General features: G+C 42.1%; 2 protein-coding genes across 3 annotated transcripts; both read right to left on the minus strand.

The window, feature by feature from the left end:
* Positions 1–444: 444 nt before the first annotated feature.
* buc (bucky ball) lies at positions 445–5,969 on the minus strand. Of its 2 annotated transcripts, none has more exons than XM_028569935.1 (5): positions 5,853–5,969; positions 5,255–5,497; positions 1,920–4,061; positions 1,079–1,186; positions 445–531 (listed from the first exon to the last, which is right to left on the minus strand). In XM_028569935.1, exons 1-5 carry the CDS (start codon positions 5,896–5,898, stop codon positions 503–505), a joined length of 2,568 nt encoding a protein of 855 aa, XP_028425736.1. In that variant the 5' UTR covers positions 5,899–5,969; the 3' UTR covers positions 445–502. The 2 variants fall into 2 exon arrangements, with proteins under 2 accessions (XP_028425736.1, XP_028425737.1); XM_028569936.1 differs by lacking the exon at positions 5,853–5,969 and adding an exon at positions 5,612–5,822.
* A 1,600-nt stretch (positions 5,970–7,569) lies between these two features.
* On the minus strand, positions 7,570–13,563 carry LOC114549027 (uncharacterized). The gene is given in 8 exon segments (XM_075447414.1): positions 7,570–7,704; positions 7,839–7,892; positions 7,972–8,061; positions 8,815–8,916; positions 9,044–9,494; positions 9,496–10,526; positions 12,986–13,144; positions 13,278–13,563. Coding segments are annotated over 7 exon segments (1,872 nt in total). The 5' UTR covers positions 13,285–13,563; the 3' UTR covers positions 7,570–7,704; positions 7,839–7,860.
* Between the last annotated feature and the right edge of the window lie 24 nt (positions 13,564–13,587).

Raw genomic sequence — 13,587 nt, forward strand, 5'->3', positions numbered from 1 at the left:
TGTGGAAATAACCCAAGCTGTCAAGCTGCAGGTGGTTTTATTTCCATCCCGCCAAACTGTTCAGACTTCTGTATGAAAAATATACATTTAAATTCAGTTTAAAGACTTCAGACTAAGTTTACCTGCAATTTAACCAAGTTTCTTTTTTTTTTTTTTTTTTTTTTTTGTAAATACAAAGCATAATTCAATACCACCAGAAGGATTTGAAAGTTAATGTAGAAATCGTTCCATCTAGTGGACAAATGCATTTACTACATGTTGTACTATAATTTTACTCCCCAAACATTATCGGAAAAATACAATTTTTAAAGCAAAAAACAAAACACCAGTATCATAAATCTGTGTTTATTTTAATGTTAATAAATAGTGAACATTGTGATTTATTATACAATACATTTAGGTGGAAATAAGTTAAATTAAGTGTACATCAAAGTTTCTTAAAAAAAAAAAAAAAAAAAAAGTGCGGTTTTCACTTTGTAGAATCGTGCTCTTGTGCAAAAAATCAGCATCTTGTGTCATTTCTTCGAGTTCCTGCAGAGAGAAAACTAATTACACAAAATGAAGTATTTCATTGGTCCACATTTGAATATAGTGACAATTCTATTCTCCCATACAACAGCTTTGTGAACATGCAGGTTAGGTCAGTAATGGTGTAGATACAGTAGGCCTCTCTATAATAAATGTAAGGTTTTTAAAAAAAAAAAAAAAAAAGTAGATCCTTAAATTTACTTTTAAAGGAAATAGTGGAGAAAGGCTTGAGACAATATGGGCGCTGCTGAATGCAGAAAAGAAAATTTAATTGTGTACAAATACACAGGCACTAAATGACGAGCACAAACCAGGCTCCGATCAAAGAGGTTTATGGTGACTCGTCTCTTGGAATTGAGAAAAGGCTCCATTCATGTTGCAGATTCAAACTTTCTCTATGTTCTTTGTGCCATTTAGTGCCCATATTTGTGTACATTATGTTAAATTCTCACTTTCCTGCACTTGAACGTTCCCCTCCTTTTTTTCTGTGTAGACCTTGATTTAACTGACTAATGTTAACGCAGAGTACAGTAAAGTGACCAAAGCAAACCTTGTGATTGTAGTTGTGATTTCTTGTGATTAAAATGTGTTGATCTGGCTTCATTCTTGAAGCAGTCACCGTCCGGGTTAGGAATCACCGCTTTCCGCGACTTCCCTCCTGTCGGGTGATAATTATACAGTTAGTTACAGAGCAGCATGTCAATGTATTAACATGTTTAAAATGTTGAGTTTTCTGGCCATTTTGCTTCCATAACATGTCTCCTTTTAGACTAGTTTTTTTGAGGGGGCGGGGGTCCAAAATATACATTTTAGGTATTTAACTTCACTTTTTCCATTTGTGACTGTAGATTTCTCCCACATTAGATAATGCTTCATTTGCATTTTAAAATCAATGTTAGAAAACTAATAATTGGCTTAATGCAAGTAATCAACTAGGGAAGTTTCATGATGTTAGTTTACAATCCATCTTAAAAAAAGGTTTTGTTCTGAGACTCCGAGCCGGAAATCTCCACTTCAGTAGAACTTACAACACCAAAATGTTCCACTTTCATTCTTTTCCAATGTTATATTCTGAATTTTTTTTTTTTTTGTTTAAATGGCTGTTGACAGTATTTTCCAGTCTATGGAGTAATAAGAGATATCCAAAATCCTTTCTGTAAAGATTTGACAAATAAGTCAACAAAATGAAAGAAGAATGTTGAACCTGGCTTTATCCAATGTTTGCAAATTAGCACATATTTAGACAGATAATTCATCAGTTGTATATTTAAACATTTCAGAAAAGAAAAAAAGTTTGTTTTGTTGTCAGGTAAAGATAGATATAGATATAGATATATATGATGTCTGACAATGTGCACTATTCCCCTGTCAAACAAAAACAATTTGCCTACCAGTTTGCCACCTGTGTGTCAGGTAAATCTGATCCATTATCCTCCATTTGTCCTGGAGGGAAAACGGCATGGCGCAGTTCTCATCCATCTCTCGGATGGCGTTGCCGTGGGGACAGTGCCGCAGCCTCTCCCATGCCACAGACTGATGCTGCGGCTCATTACACACACAGTTCTTTTCCCTCAGCTTTGGGTACATCGCTGCAGGACATTTTTCAACATTTTGCTTGGAGGCCAGTGGCCTCTTGAGACTGTTGAGCTTCCTGGGATGATCAACTGCCCTCCATTTTGAGCCAAGGCGACATGAGCCGTTCTCAGAAGATTCTCCCTCGGTGTCGTGTCCATGATGAGGCCCACAGACAACAGGACCGGAAGCTTTTCTCATCAGTCGTTTCTTGGATTGAGTCTTACAGGCTTCACATGTCGGTAAGAGTGAGTCATTCCACTGTTTGACAAGAGTAGCTTTTCTTTTTAAGGTGAGACCATCGGGTCCTGGACTGGCAGATGTGCAGACGCTGCTCTTCGCCACACATCTGGAGCAAAGTCGCTCCCTCTTGGACGCATAAGTGAATGCATTCTCATTGAAATTTCTGTTAAGGCAGCATTCGTGGTCAGAGAGGCTTCGCCGATCCACTTTGGGTTTGTACCTCTCTTTTGGCTTGCGAACGGTACGTTGTTCTTTGTACTCGAGTTCTAGTTTTCTTCTCCTTGTAAGCACATCTAACCCACAGCTGCCGAGGGGTCTGTTCTGCTTTTTGGGAGTTTGGGGCATCTTATTACAATAGTGGACATTATCAAAGTCAGCCATCCAGCTGGTTGAGGGGAGGTAGGCGGGCAATGATTCAAATGAAGTGTCCTGTTGATGCTGGACATCCGTTTCCCGTCTATGGTGGTTCCTATCTGCCTTTGGAGGGGAATGATCCAAAACCGGCAAATTAGGTGCAAGAGCCACCTCTGCTTCGTGTGTCAACTCGGTCATTGGAGTTCTCTCTGCAACTGGAACATCTGTCACAGGGCAGATCGCAGCTTCAGACACAATCTCATCCCTAGTACCCTTCTCCCCAGTGGGGACCATGTCCTTCCGTTCATCCTGTGCCAGAGAAGGCATCTCAGTCATGGGAAGAAACTTTTCTGTAGGAACCTCCTCTCTCGACATCAGCACATCTGCTGAGGGCACTCCAGCTACACCAGCCAGAGATTCATTATGATACTCTGTGCGGTCATTTAGGATTAGCGATTCAGGGGAGGGAATTAAGGTTTCCTCCATTGACCAGACAGTGGATTCCATCTTCCACAGCTCATCCAGGTACTCGGGGTCAAAGGGCAAGTGAACGACTTTAAAGTTCGATGTCGTGTTTAGATCTTTCTCACAGTTCATCTCATCGTCACAATAAGCTGCTAGTCGGGAACCTGAGTTGGAAGTGACAGTCACAGATTCCGTCTGGTTCCTGGACTCCTCCAGAGCAGGGATCTTCTCGCCGCTGCTGGGCATCCCAACTAACAGGATGTCAGGACAAGCTTGGAGTGCCTGCTCTGACTCGTCTGCAGGAAGGCACAGTTCCTCGTCCTGCAGCATGTGACCCTGCAGGACGGAGCTACTGCACTGGACACCATCTTGGGAAAAGCTGTGAGATACTTCTGCAGTCTCATGAGAGCGCAGGAGTTGCATTCCCACCGGTGTGTTGCAGCATTCGATCCTCACTTCCTCTGTCTGAATCACAAAGCCGCCATTTGCAGCCGTCCTGGTGGTGGACGAGGGTGCAACGTCCTTTAGCTCCAGAGAATGATCCCCTGTCTGCGCAGCCAAAGCTGGCAGGAGTGGCTGATTGATGGGAGCACTGGGGCTGTTGTCACTTTTGCAAACTGGGAGACCACTGCGGGCCTCGGCGTCGCTGGAACCTGGAGTGCTCGTCCTCTGGGTCGCAGGCAGCGGCTCAGTTTGAACCTCAGAGCTGGTAGTTTCTCTGGTCTGGCTGTTGTGTTGGTAGCGGAACCTGCGAGACTGGTAGGCCATGGTCTGGTAATGCTGAGGGTTGAGCATGCGTCTGTAGTCCATTAAATGGAGGTGGGTATGGGGTAGGACAAAGCCAGGTGGCTCCATGTATGGATTTGGCTGATAGTGGGGCATCATAGGCATGCCATAACCTTTAATAGCAGAAGAACAGTAAGATTTGTATACTAAATGCCAACATTAGCATACAAACATGTTCACAATGACAACGCTAAGATGCTGATAGTTAGCAGGTAGGTTTACTTTGCTCATAGCCTGAATCAACAGAAGTACATTTCCAGGATAAAGCCTGGAAATGTGTTGCCTTTCTCAAAATCCCCTTTCTTCTAACAACAAACTTCCAGCTAGCAAGCTACACGCTGAAAATGGCAATTTTTTAAGAAAATTTGGATCATGCAACAAGGCAGGCCTACTTTGTTCTTTCGGGGAATGATTTTAAAGATTTACAAAGAATACGTTTATGGCATCTACTATCTAACTGGACGTTGTGTCGTTTTTTTCCTCCTATCCCAGAATATATCTGGTGTAGCCAGACCTTACTCCACAGCGTTCTGAAGATGGGTCTGGCAATGTGAGACTACCTTATTCACCCTCTAAATTTAGCATGCCAGCATGCCAACATTAGCCATTTAGTACTGCTGGTACAACAAGTACTGCTGGGGCTGATGAGAATGTCATTAGTTTTGTAAGTTTTTGGTTTTAAAGGAATGGACAAATTAAAATATATACCTGATGATGGTGAGAGATGAAAAGTCAGGGATCACCAAAGTTACAGTTTATCCTGAGGAGATTATTAATGTCTGAACAAGTTTAATAGCGATCAATTCGAAAGCTGGTGATCTTCTGGCGCCACAAATGGTGGTGCCAGAAGATCACCAAAGTAATTAGGATACCTCGTCTAGGACACATGAATGTCTCTACAAAAGGTTTGTCTTACAGAAAAAGTTTGTGCATATGTAGCATGAAATAACCTATTAAAAACAAATGTGATTGTGTAGCCTATAAAATGGGAGCAGGAGGCCATATACATTTTACATGATTAACTTATTGATTCAGATGTGTACAATTGGATGATCGCCTCACCAGAAACTCTGCACTGACACAGATAAAGAATCTAACAAATGTGAGAATTGAATGTGGGTATTGGCAAGTGTCTGGCGATATGTAGAAAGAAAAATACAGGAGGACTTCATTTGAAAGCACTTGGTTGCATTCAGTGTTCTGTCCATACAACTCAAAAGGATTGTTGCTAGACAACATGCAGCAGAAGAATTTTCAGGGAGCATTGAACCAAAACTAGACACAAGCTTGGATGTTTGGCACTTACCTAAACCAGGGTAGGCATATGGGTTGTAGGACACAGGCATGGGTACTGGCACAGGCCACTGCATGCTTTGCATGGGCATGTATGGCTGCGAGGGCTGAATATAGAAGAAAGGTTTGTGGTGCTGCTCCTCAGGACGTGAAGCTCCTGAAGGCCCTGGAGCCTGCTGAGCTCCGTACGGTGGGTTTGGACCCCGAGGGCCCAGACCGAAAGAATGTTGGAAGGTAGATGTGGCTGCCGCCATATCTGCCAAACAGTTCAAGTTCAAATAAATGTTTGAACTGTTTCCTTCTTTGTTGGCAAACTTTGTTGCAAGATAGCAGATTGTTTCAGTATATTTTCTGACAAAAAAACACTTACTGGGCAAGTAGAAAAAGAAGCTAAGGGAACTGAGAAACCAACACAGCTTTCAAGGTATGTTTTAAATTGGAAATCAAAGGCGTGGACTCATGCTACAGGCGAGCTTGTCAAATGCTGCACTGATTGGCTAGATTTTGGTTACAGGTGACACTTGTCCAATTAGTTTGATGAGTTTTATTTAAAGCCAATGAAAAATGTTTGTTTCCCACTGATTCCCTCCCACTGTGGTGCAACAACTCACCTGAGGAAAGACAGCCAAATAGATCAGGATAGGTGCCTTGAATCATTTGAAACCAGAGGTAGAGGAGAAGCTGATTGGCTTTAATTAAGGAAACAGACCTGCAGCTTGTTAGATTGGCATAGGTAACAGATATGTGGCTCAAAATGGCACATCCTGTCCTTTTATACAGTCTCTGTGAGGCTCATTTTCTTTTGCAGTTGAGCAATTAAAAGTCTGCCTCTCTGAAATGCAAAGCACATTTTCACACGACTTGTGTTGAGAAGCACGTTTGACCCCCGAAGAGCCAATTATGAGCTTGTTTGGTAGCTCGGAGCTGTATTTATAGACGGAACTATCCATTAAAAATATATATGCTCTGTGAGACCGGGTTGTTGACTTGACCAGTGATTCTAAATCAACTCTAACATGTTTTCTGTGTATGGACTCTGATCTGTGTGCCTTGAGGATAAAACATCCCTATAAAGTCTCCTTATAGTTAATTAAAAGTCCTTTATATCTAAAACCATAATATCTACTTTTGCTGTTTATAAGAACATCATGTGCCATTTGTCTCAGCTTTCTGTCAAAACATAACCTGTACAAAAAATTGTTCAAAGCATCTATTGACACCCAAAGATGAGTAGATAAGAGGGCTGCAACTAATAATTATTTTTGTCAAATCGTAATTTTCAAAGTTAACAGATTAATCTTTGGTCTATTAAATAACAGAAAATGGTGAAGTGACCAATGTAGTTTCCCAAAGCCCAAGGTGATGTCTTCTAATGTCTTGTTTTATCCAATCAACAGTCCATTACCCAGAGATATTACATTTACAAGGATTTAGAAATCCACATACGAGTAGCAGGAATCAACAAATGTTTGGCATTTCTTTTGGCTTAAGCAAAAATGAGAATGGACCTTTTTCACAGCAGACAGGTTGACTTGTCATAGTAGGAAAAGCACAGCTGAGATTGATAACCTTAACGATGGCTCAGTTCCATCAAGTGTCCCAGTAAGATATTTTAGTGAGTCAGCATGCACAATACCAGGACCTCTCCTAGGTGGAATGCAGTCATCAGTAATGGTTGTGAATACACCTGGGCTTTTCCTACTATGACATGTCAACATGTCTGCTGTGAAAAAGGTCTATTAAAAGCATTTCACCAAATTTGTTTTCTTTCAACTGACTACTTAGTAAAGTGACATACTGTAATAGACAGCACCTGGTTCTGCAAATTAATTTCAAAAACTAATTTCTTACTGCTGCTATATCTATACATCTATATTCATACACCGTAAATAGATATGCTGAATTATTGGCAAAATAACATAAAAAATCTAAAAAGGTGTGCAAAACTCTAAAATGCTTGAAATCTGACCCTGCCTGATATTACATGTCATCCAGATAAAGTACATGCTGATCAGACAAAACCTGCTTCTTCCAAAATATTAAATATGGACATATACTGTATATGTGCAAGTCACTTCAACATTGAAATAATTCAAATAATCGAGGTTCCACGTTATAAAATACGTATAAATCTTCCAGCATAATATGAACTGTTACAAGATGTAAAATAATTAAAACAAAGTTTAAATAATGAATATTTTTATTGGACTGGCCCCAAACTGTGGCACACCATCATCTGCAACACACAACCTTTCAGCCCATTTGCCAGTTTGTGAAATTCATAAATCATGAAAAGTGCGAGGCAGTGTCACTGCAGAAACTTTGAAATTTTTTTTTAAACATTTATCTAAACAAAAAAAAAAAAAAAAAAAAAAAAAAAGGCTTCATCGTGCAGTGCATTTCACCTGGTGCTCTAAATATTTAACACATTATCCTGGAACAATTACACCTTTTGGGGGGGACCTGGGAAAGAAAGACAACATTTCATCAAGACAAAGTTTCACCAAGACAGAAGTTTGAACACATCTAAAAAAAAAAAAAAAAAAAAAAAAAATAATGTTTCATCTTGTGCAGAGCTGTGTGCATATTTCACCTACAGTTCAACACACTTTGGGGACATTAACATCTTGGTTCTCCTCTCATCGTAGAGCCTGACAAAAACAGAACAAAAAAATAAAAATCATATTCAAAGAAATGCAATAGCCAGGTCAGTGTTGACAGTGTCATAACCTCTTTCCCAGTGCAATGGTGGCGGCTCGTCGTCATCGTTGTCCTCGTCTCTTGGCCTGTGGTACATCACTTTCCTCTGAGTACTCATCTCTATCCAGTGGATAGGAGCAGAACATAATACCACAAAATGAACTTCACTTGGAGAATGAACAAAAGGATAAGAAGTACGTTATTTACAAAATGCAAACATCACCACACCCACGTTGACTGAAACTGGACTTGCATCCATAGAACGACCAAGCTGAGCCGACACTCGCACATTAAATAACAGATTTTCACGGTTCAGATTTCCAAATAAAATTTAAATTTGTCAGCAATGTTGGGTGTTTGTGCGACAGGTCTGATGCTCCCGTCCCAGAGCCAGGAGATTTGAGTCATGTTCTGTATTGTACGTGTACCAAACAACCCTGCCTTGTTCATAAATTAACTATTTTCTACGGCGGGGAAAAACGAAATTGTTTACTTTATAGAGAGCAGTAAACTGAGATTTCAAATGCTTGTGAATCATTTTGTGACATAAAATGGTACACCACACCTAAAGTAAATATAGTGCAATAGGTACCAAACAAGTATTTTTGGACAAGATCATCTTTGATGCTGGTTGTCTCATTGGTTTTTATATTGTGTAGTGTGCTCCTAACTTTAGAGGTCATTCCACCTCAGCATTTCACAAACATGAATATGGGACTAAAACTGCTCTAACCTGGCTGCAAAATAACGATACTGCACGAGCTGTTTGGGCAGACTGATAGATGTGTTTTGTTACATTTCAAGACGCACAATAATTGCCCCTGTAAACGTTGGTTCAAGAGAAGAATGAGCATGGGATTGGCTGAATTCAACCTTGTCGTTGCAGAGGGGTTGCTTGTCTCCTCCTGGGAATCACGTCCCGGTCGCCCCACCTGCCTTGGTCTGACGCGGTTAGATCTTCTCTGCAGAGTCTGTCTACAAAAGGGTTCACACATTCACATTTCTAACATCACATAATCAGCCCAAAAAAAAAATAACTGCCATCAGACAAACATCAAGTCAACTGAAGATGTCAACAACAAAATCACTGGCCTAGACTTACCCTGACATGTTCTGCACTGCGGCTCACTACAAGTCAACTCTCCAATCTCGCCATCAGCCGGCTCATGAATACAAACATGACCTTCCTCCTGGTTCACTGGATCAGAGGGATCTTTGTGTTGGCCTCTTTTATACCAAGGTTTTGCAGCATGTCTGGGCAGGACAGGATGAGGCTTCCTGGGTGCAGAATGCTTCCTCACCACCACTCTGACGGGCTGCTCGCACCCTCTCCCGTACCTGCTCTCCTCCTCAGAGTCTCCGGCTTCATCCCTGTACACCTTGGAGCTGTGGACTTTGCTCCTTCCGGGCCCTTTTGCGAGGCTTTTCCCACAGCAGGCGCACATGCACCTCTTCGAACCTGGCAGCCACACTTCTTCCACTTCTTCAGCAGCGTGCGGAGACCCGCTCACCACCTCGGCGAGCCTCCTGCCTGCATACACGCGCTTGGGAAAAAAGATCTGCATCGTCCAGATCTGTGGAGAACATCTCATCTCGGGAGGAAAGCTCGTCCAGAGATGGACTGAGAACGCTCATCCGCTCATGGGTGGTCTGCATGGATAGGTAGTTGTAGTAGTAGGGAGCAGTAGGGGAGGAGAGGTGCGCGCCTCCGGCCTCTCCAGGGGTCAGAACGCTCTCAAAAGGCAGCCTGAGGATCTGGTAGCTTGGATCGGCTTTCTGATGTTCCGTCTTTGAGACTGCGTCGCCACTTTTGGCATCTTTGAGCGCCGGCTGACTAGAGGCGAAGGAAGACGATGGCAGGATTGGAGCCGTCGGCTGCTTCAGGAGCTCTTCAAGGTCACATTTGGGAACACTTTCATCAGTCGCTGAGATATTTGACTGGATATCTGCGACCTCCGTTTTCTCCTGAGGGAGTAAGTCTTCGTCTGTCGCTGTCTGCTCCAGCTCAGGACACTCTTCGTGAACAGAGGAGCTATCCAGAGGACACTCCTCTTCTAATCCTACTGACCAGCATCCCGGAGGACTCAGGACTTCCACGCTCCTTTGGCTGGAATCCCCGTCGTACACCGCGGTTGTGGAGTCACTGAAGATCATGGCTGGAGACTCTGAGTGGCTGTCACCAGGCGCTGAAGGCAGGATGTGACCCTGCTCTTCGCTTTTCTTCTCTTCGCCTGGAAAGAACGTTTCCGAGGCCTGTGAGGCGACACCCGAGTCAAGCTCTCTGTCAGCGCCCCGCAGCTCTGTGGCTCGGATTTTATCCAGGCATTCGATGAGTTTGGTTATAGCGTCACTGGGGTCGGTTTGAGCCTCCGAGCAGGCCATTTCTCGACGCCAGTTTGTCTGTGGGTGATACTGCTGCCGCTGCTGCTGCTGGCGAGGCATGTCATTCCAGGGAGGAGCGTGGAAGCGAGGCTCAAACATCCGCCTGTAATCCATTGGATATAACGGGGCAAACAATGGGTTTGGGAAAACAAACCCAGGATATTGCATGTACTGGTACGGGGGCATGCAGGGACGGTTAAAACCTGCGGAATATAAACATAAATGCACGCAGTGAAGATTACAGGCAACTGATACTGTTGATAGTGGTAAAATGTCACAAAGTAGCCCACATTTACATATATATTGTGCACATTCTGCACCCAATCCATTCATTTTAAATATTTTGAATGTAGGACTTTTACTTATAACCATATTTCTGCACTGTGGTATTGTTACTTTAACTTAAGTAGGCCTACTTCACTTTTACGCTAGTACAGAGCTATTTAAAAGGGGGGTCCGTGACCCTTAAGGGGTCTTCAGAGCTAGAGCAGGGGGGCCACCAAATGTTAAAATAAACTTTTTGAAAGTTCATTTTTTTCAAAAATGAAAATATACATTACTATGAATCCAACATAATAGATGGAGATGTTACACAGGTCTGGTTGACAAGGTGTAGAAGGTATGGGTTTTGTGTTCTGCATAGTGTGGCACAATTGTTTTGGTGTGGCACAGATGTGTTGGGACCAAAATAACTATTTTGAACCATGTCTGAACATCTGTAGTTTATGTTGTGTTTTAATCACATGCTAATCAAGCACATTTCCAGAAACAAAAAGAATTTAGGTTTCAAATGAAGCCTCATACATTTATTTTGGCCTTGCAGTTCTTCAGTTATAAGCTTTTCCTTTTGGGAAAATCAAGCAAAATAGAGACTGATTTAAAACAGGTTAAATTGGCCTACAGGACCAGTCAAAAGTTTGGACATGCTTTCTCATTAACTTGAATAGGAAAGTGTGTCCAATCTTTTGACTGGTACTGTATTTGTAAAAAAAAAAAAATTTAAATATGACCAACGATACTACCATAACTGTATGGTAGCCATTAGGGGTGGGGGAAATAAAAAATAATCGATACAGCATAGTATTGCGATATTTTTCGTGGCAATGCTGCATCGATACACAGACGCGCATCTTTTAGGATATATGTGTTGGTCAGTCTGTCTGCTCAACACTCCCATTTTGCAGCAATAAAATTGAAGTGAGATGAACAAACAGATAAATTTATCTTTTTAGACAAAACTGATGTTGAATGTTAAAGTTGGAAAAAAAAGGTAATACATTGAAATATAACGCAGAATATTGCAATATTTTTTAAATCGCAATAAAATCATATCGTGACAGAAGTATTGTGATGTTATTGTGAGGCCTCTGGTGATTCCCACCCTAGTAGCCATACAGTTAAAGGAACACGCCGACTTATTGGGAATTTAGCTTATTCACCGTAACCCCCAGAGTAAGACAAGTCGATACATACCCTTCTCATCTCCGTGCGTGCTGTAACACTGTCTGACGGTTCCAGCATTAGCTTAGCCTAGCACAGATCCTGCAGGTAACTGGTTCCAACTAGCCTACTGCTTCGAATTGTGACAAAAGTGACAAAATAACGCCAACCTGTTCCTATTTACATCTTGTGATTTGTAGAGTCACAGCGTGTACAAAAAAACAACGTAACATGAGACATAGCAGTCTTCTAACAAACTGGGAACTATATTCTCAGACAGGCTTGTTGCAAGCATATCACTCCATCCAAGTACTATATTCTTCCGCCTGAGAATATAGTTCCCGGTTTGTTTACTGTTAGAAGATGGCTGTGTCTCATGTTACGTTGTTTTTTGAACACGCTGTGACTCTATAAATCACAACATGTAAATAGGAACATGTTGGCGTTATTTTGTCACTTATTGGGAGCAGTAGGATTACTGGAACCATTCACCTGCATGTTCTGTGCTGGCCTGATGCCGCTGGAGCCGTCAGACAGCGTTACAGCACGCACGGAGATGAGAAGAGTATGTATCGACTTGTCTAACTCTGGGTGTTACAGTGAATAAGCTACAACAATATCAATAAACTGTTAGCCTCATTAAACTTCAGAAAGCCATTTTGGTTTTTACTTATTAATTTTTTTGGCTGTGTATTATGTTCAAAGTTTCAGTTCTTTAAAATAATGGCTTAAAGCATTTAAACAAACCTTTGTGTTAGAGTTTGTTATTAAAATTACAAAATGTTAAAATTTTGACTAAAGGATTTTCATTTTTACTGTAAATGCACATGGGTTCCAAATATCCGCTATCGGTTTCATTCACTACTAATAATCGGTATCGGCCCTGAAAACCCAGTATCGGTAGACCCGCCCTGCAAGTAGTAGGGGGGCCTGCTCCGTCTCTCTTTCAGTTAAGGGGTCTTTCAGCTAAAACAGGTTGAATACCCCTGCTCTAGCACAACATAAGAGTAGGCAGGGGCAAAAAAGGGGACGGAGTACCCAGGGCCCTCATGTAAGGAGGGCCCAAAAAGATGCTAGAATAAATAGCTGTGGATGCGGGGAGGGGCCCAAAGAAAATGCCTTTCTACAGGGCCCAGAATTTTGTGCTACGCTCCTGAGAGTATACTTCCACCCCTGCTGGGGGATTTCAACCACAAAACAAATTGTTTGAAAAGCTTGATACCTCCTCCAGGCACACCATAGTGACTGTATGGGTTGTTCATCTGCCAGTGCTGCTGCTGGTAGAGGTAAGGTTGAGACGCAGGCTGGACGTAGAAGAAAGGTCTGGGATGTGGAGCTCTCGGTTGTCCGCTCCCAAATGTGTGTGGTTGTTTGCTTCCATCTACAGGAGGCAGCAGTTTACATTATTTCCAAGCACATTTTCATCCCTCTGCTCTTTGAGGTCAGTAAGAAATGGTGCGTTTACACGGCTCAACTGTTGTGAAATCAGCATTTAGTTATAAGGAAATCTTTACCGTCCATTTTTCTTTCCCGTGCTTGCTCAACCTGTCAGAAAATAAAACACCGCGGAGGGATGAAAACAACCAAATAAACATCCCCCGGCTTCGAAAAATTAAAGGTGAATATTACAGTCAAATTTTTCGACAAACAAGCAGAGGTAGAGATGCTTTTACTCTCAGGTCCACACGACGTTCTGCTTACAAACACAGAAGCATCTCCGCTAATTAGCCATATAGGAAACACCTGCTGCTGCCAACGGACAAATTAGCATCTAGTTCAACAGTGTCCGTTTAACCTGGAAACCTGGATCAAATGTAGCATTTC

This window comes from Perca flavescens, chromosome 22, assembly GCF_004354835.1.
Source record: "Perca flavescens isolate YP-PL-M2 chromosome 22, PFLA_1.0, whole genome shotgun sequence".
NCBI classification, from domain to species: domain Eukaryota; kingdom Metazoa; phylum Chordata; class Actinopteri; order Perciformes; family Percidae; genus Perca; species Perca flavescens.

Excerpts from the sequence above, each read along its gene's own strand:
- buc (XM_028569935.1), bottom strand. The coding sequence starts at position 5,898 with ATGATTCAAGGCACCTATCCTGATCTATTTGGCTGTCTTTCCTCAG. Across the intron at positions 5,498-5,852 it reads ATTTGGCTGTCTTTCCTCAG|ATATGGCGGCAGCCACATCT; the intron begins GTGAGTTGTTGC and ends ACTGTTTGGCAG. Across the intron at positions 532-1,078 it reads ATCACAACTACAATCACAAG|GAACTCGAAGAAATGACACA; the intron begins GTTTGCTTTGGT and ends TTCTCTCTGCAG.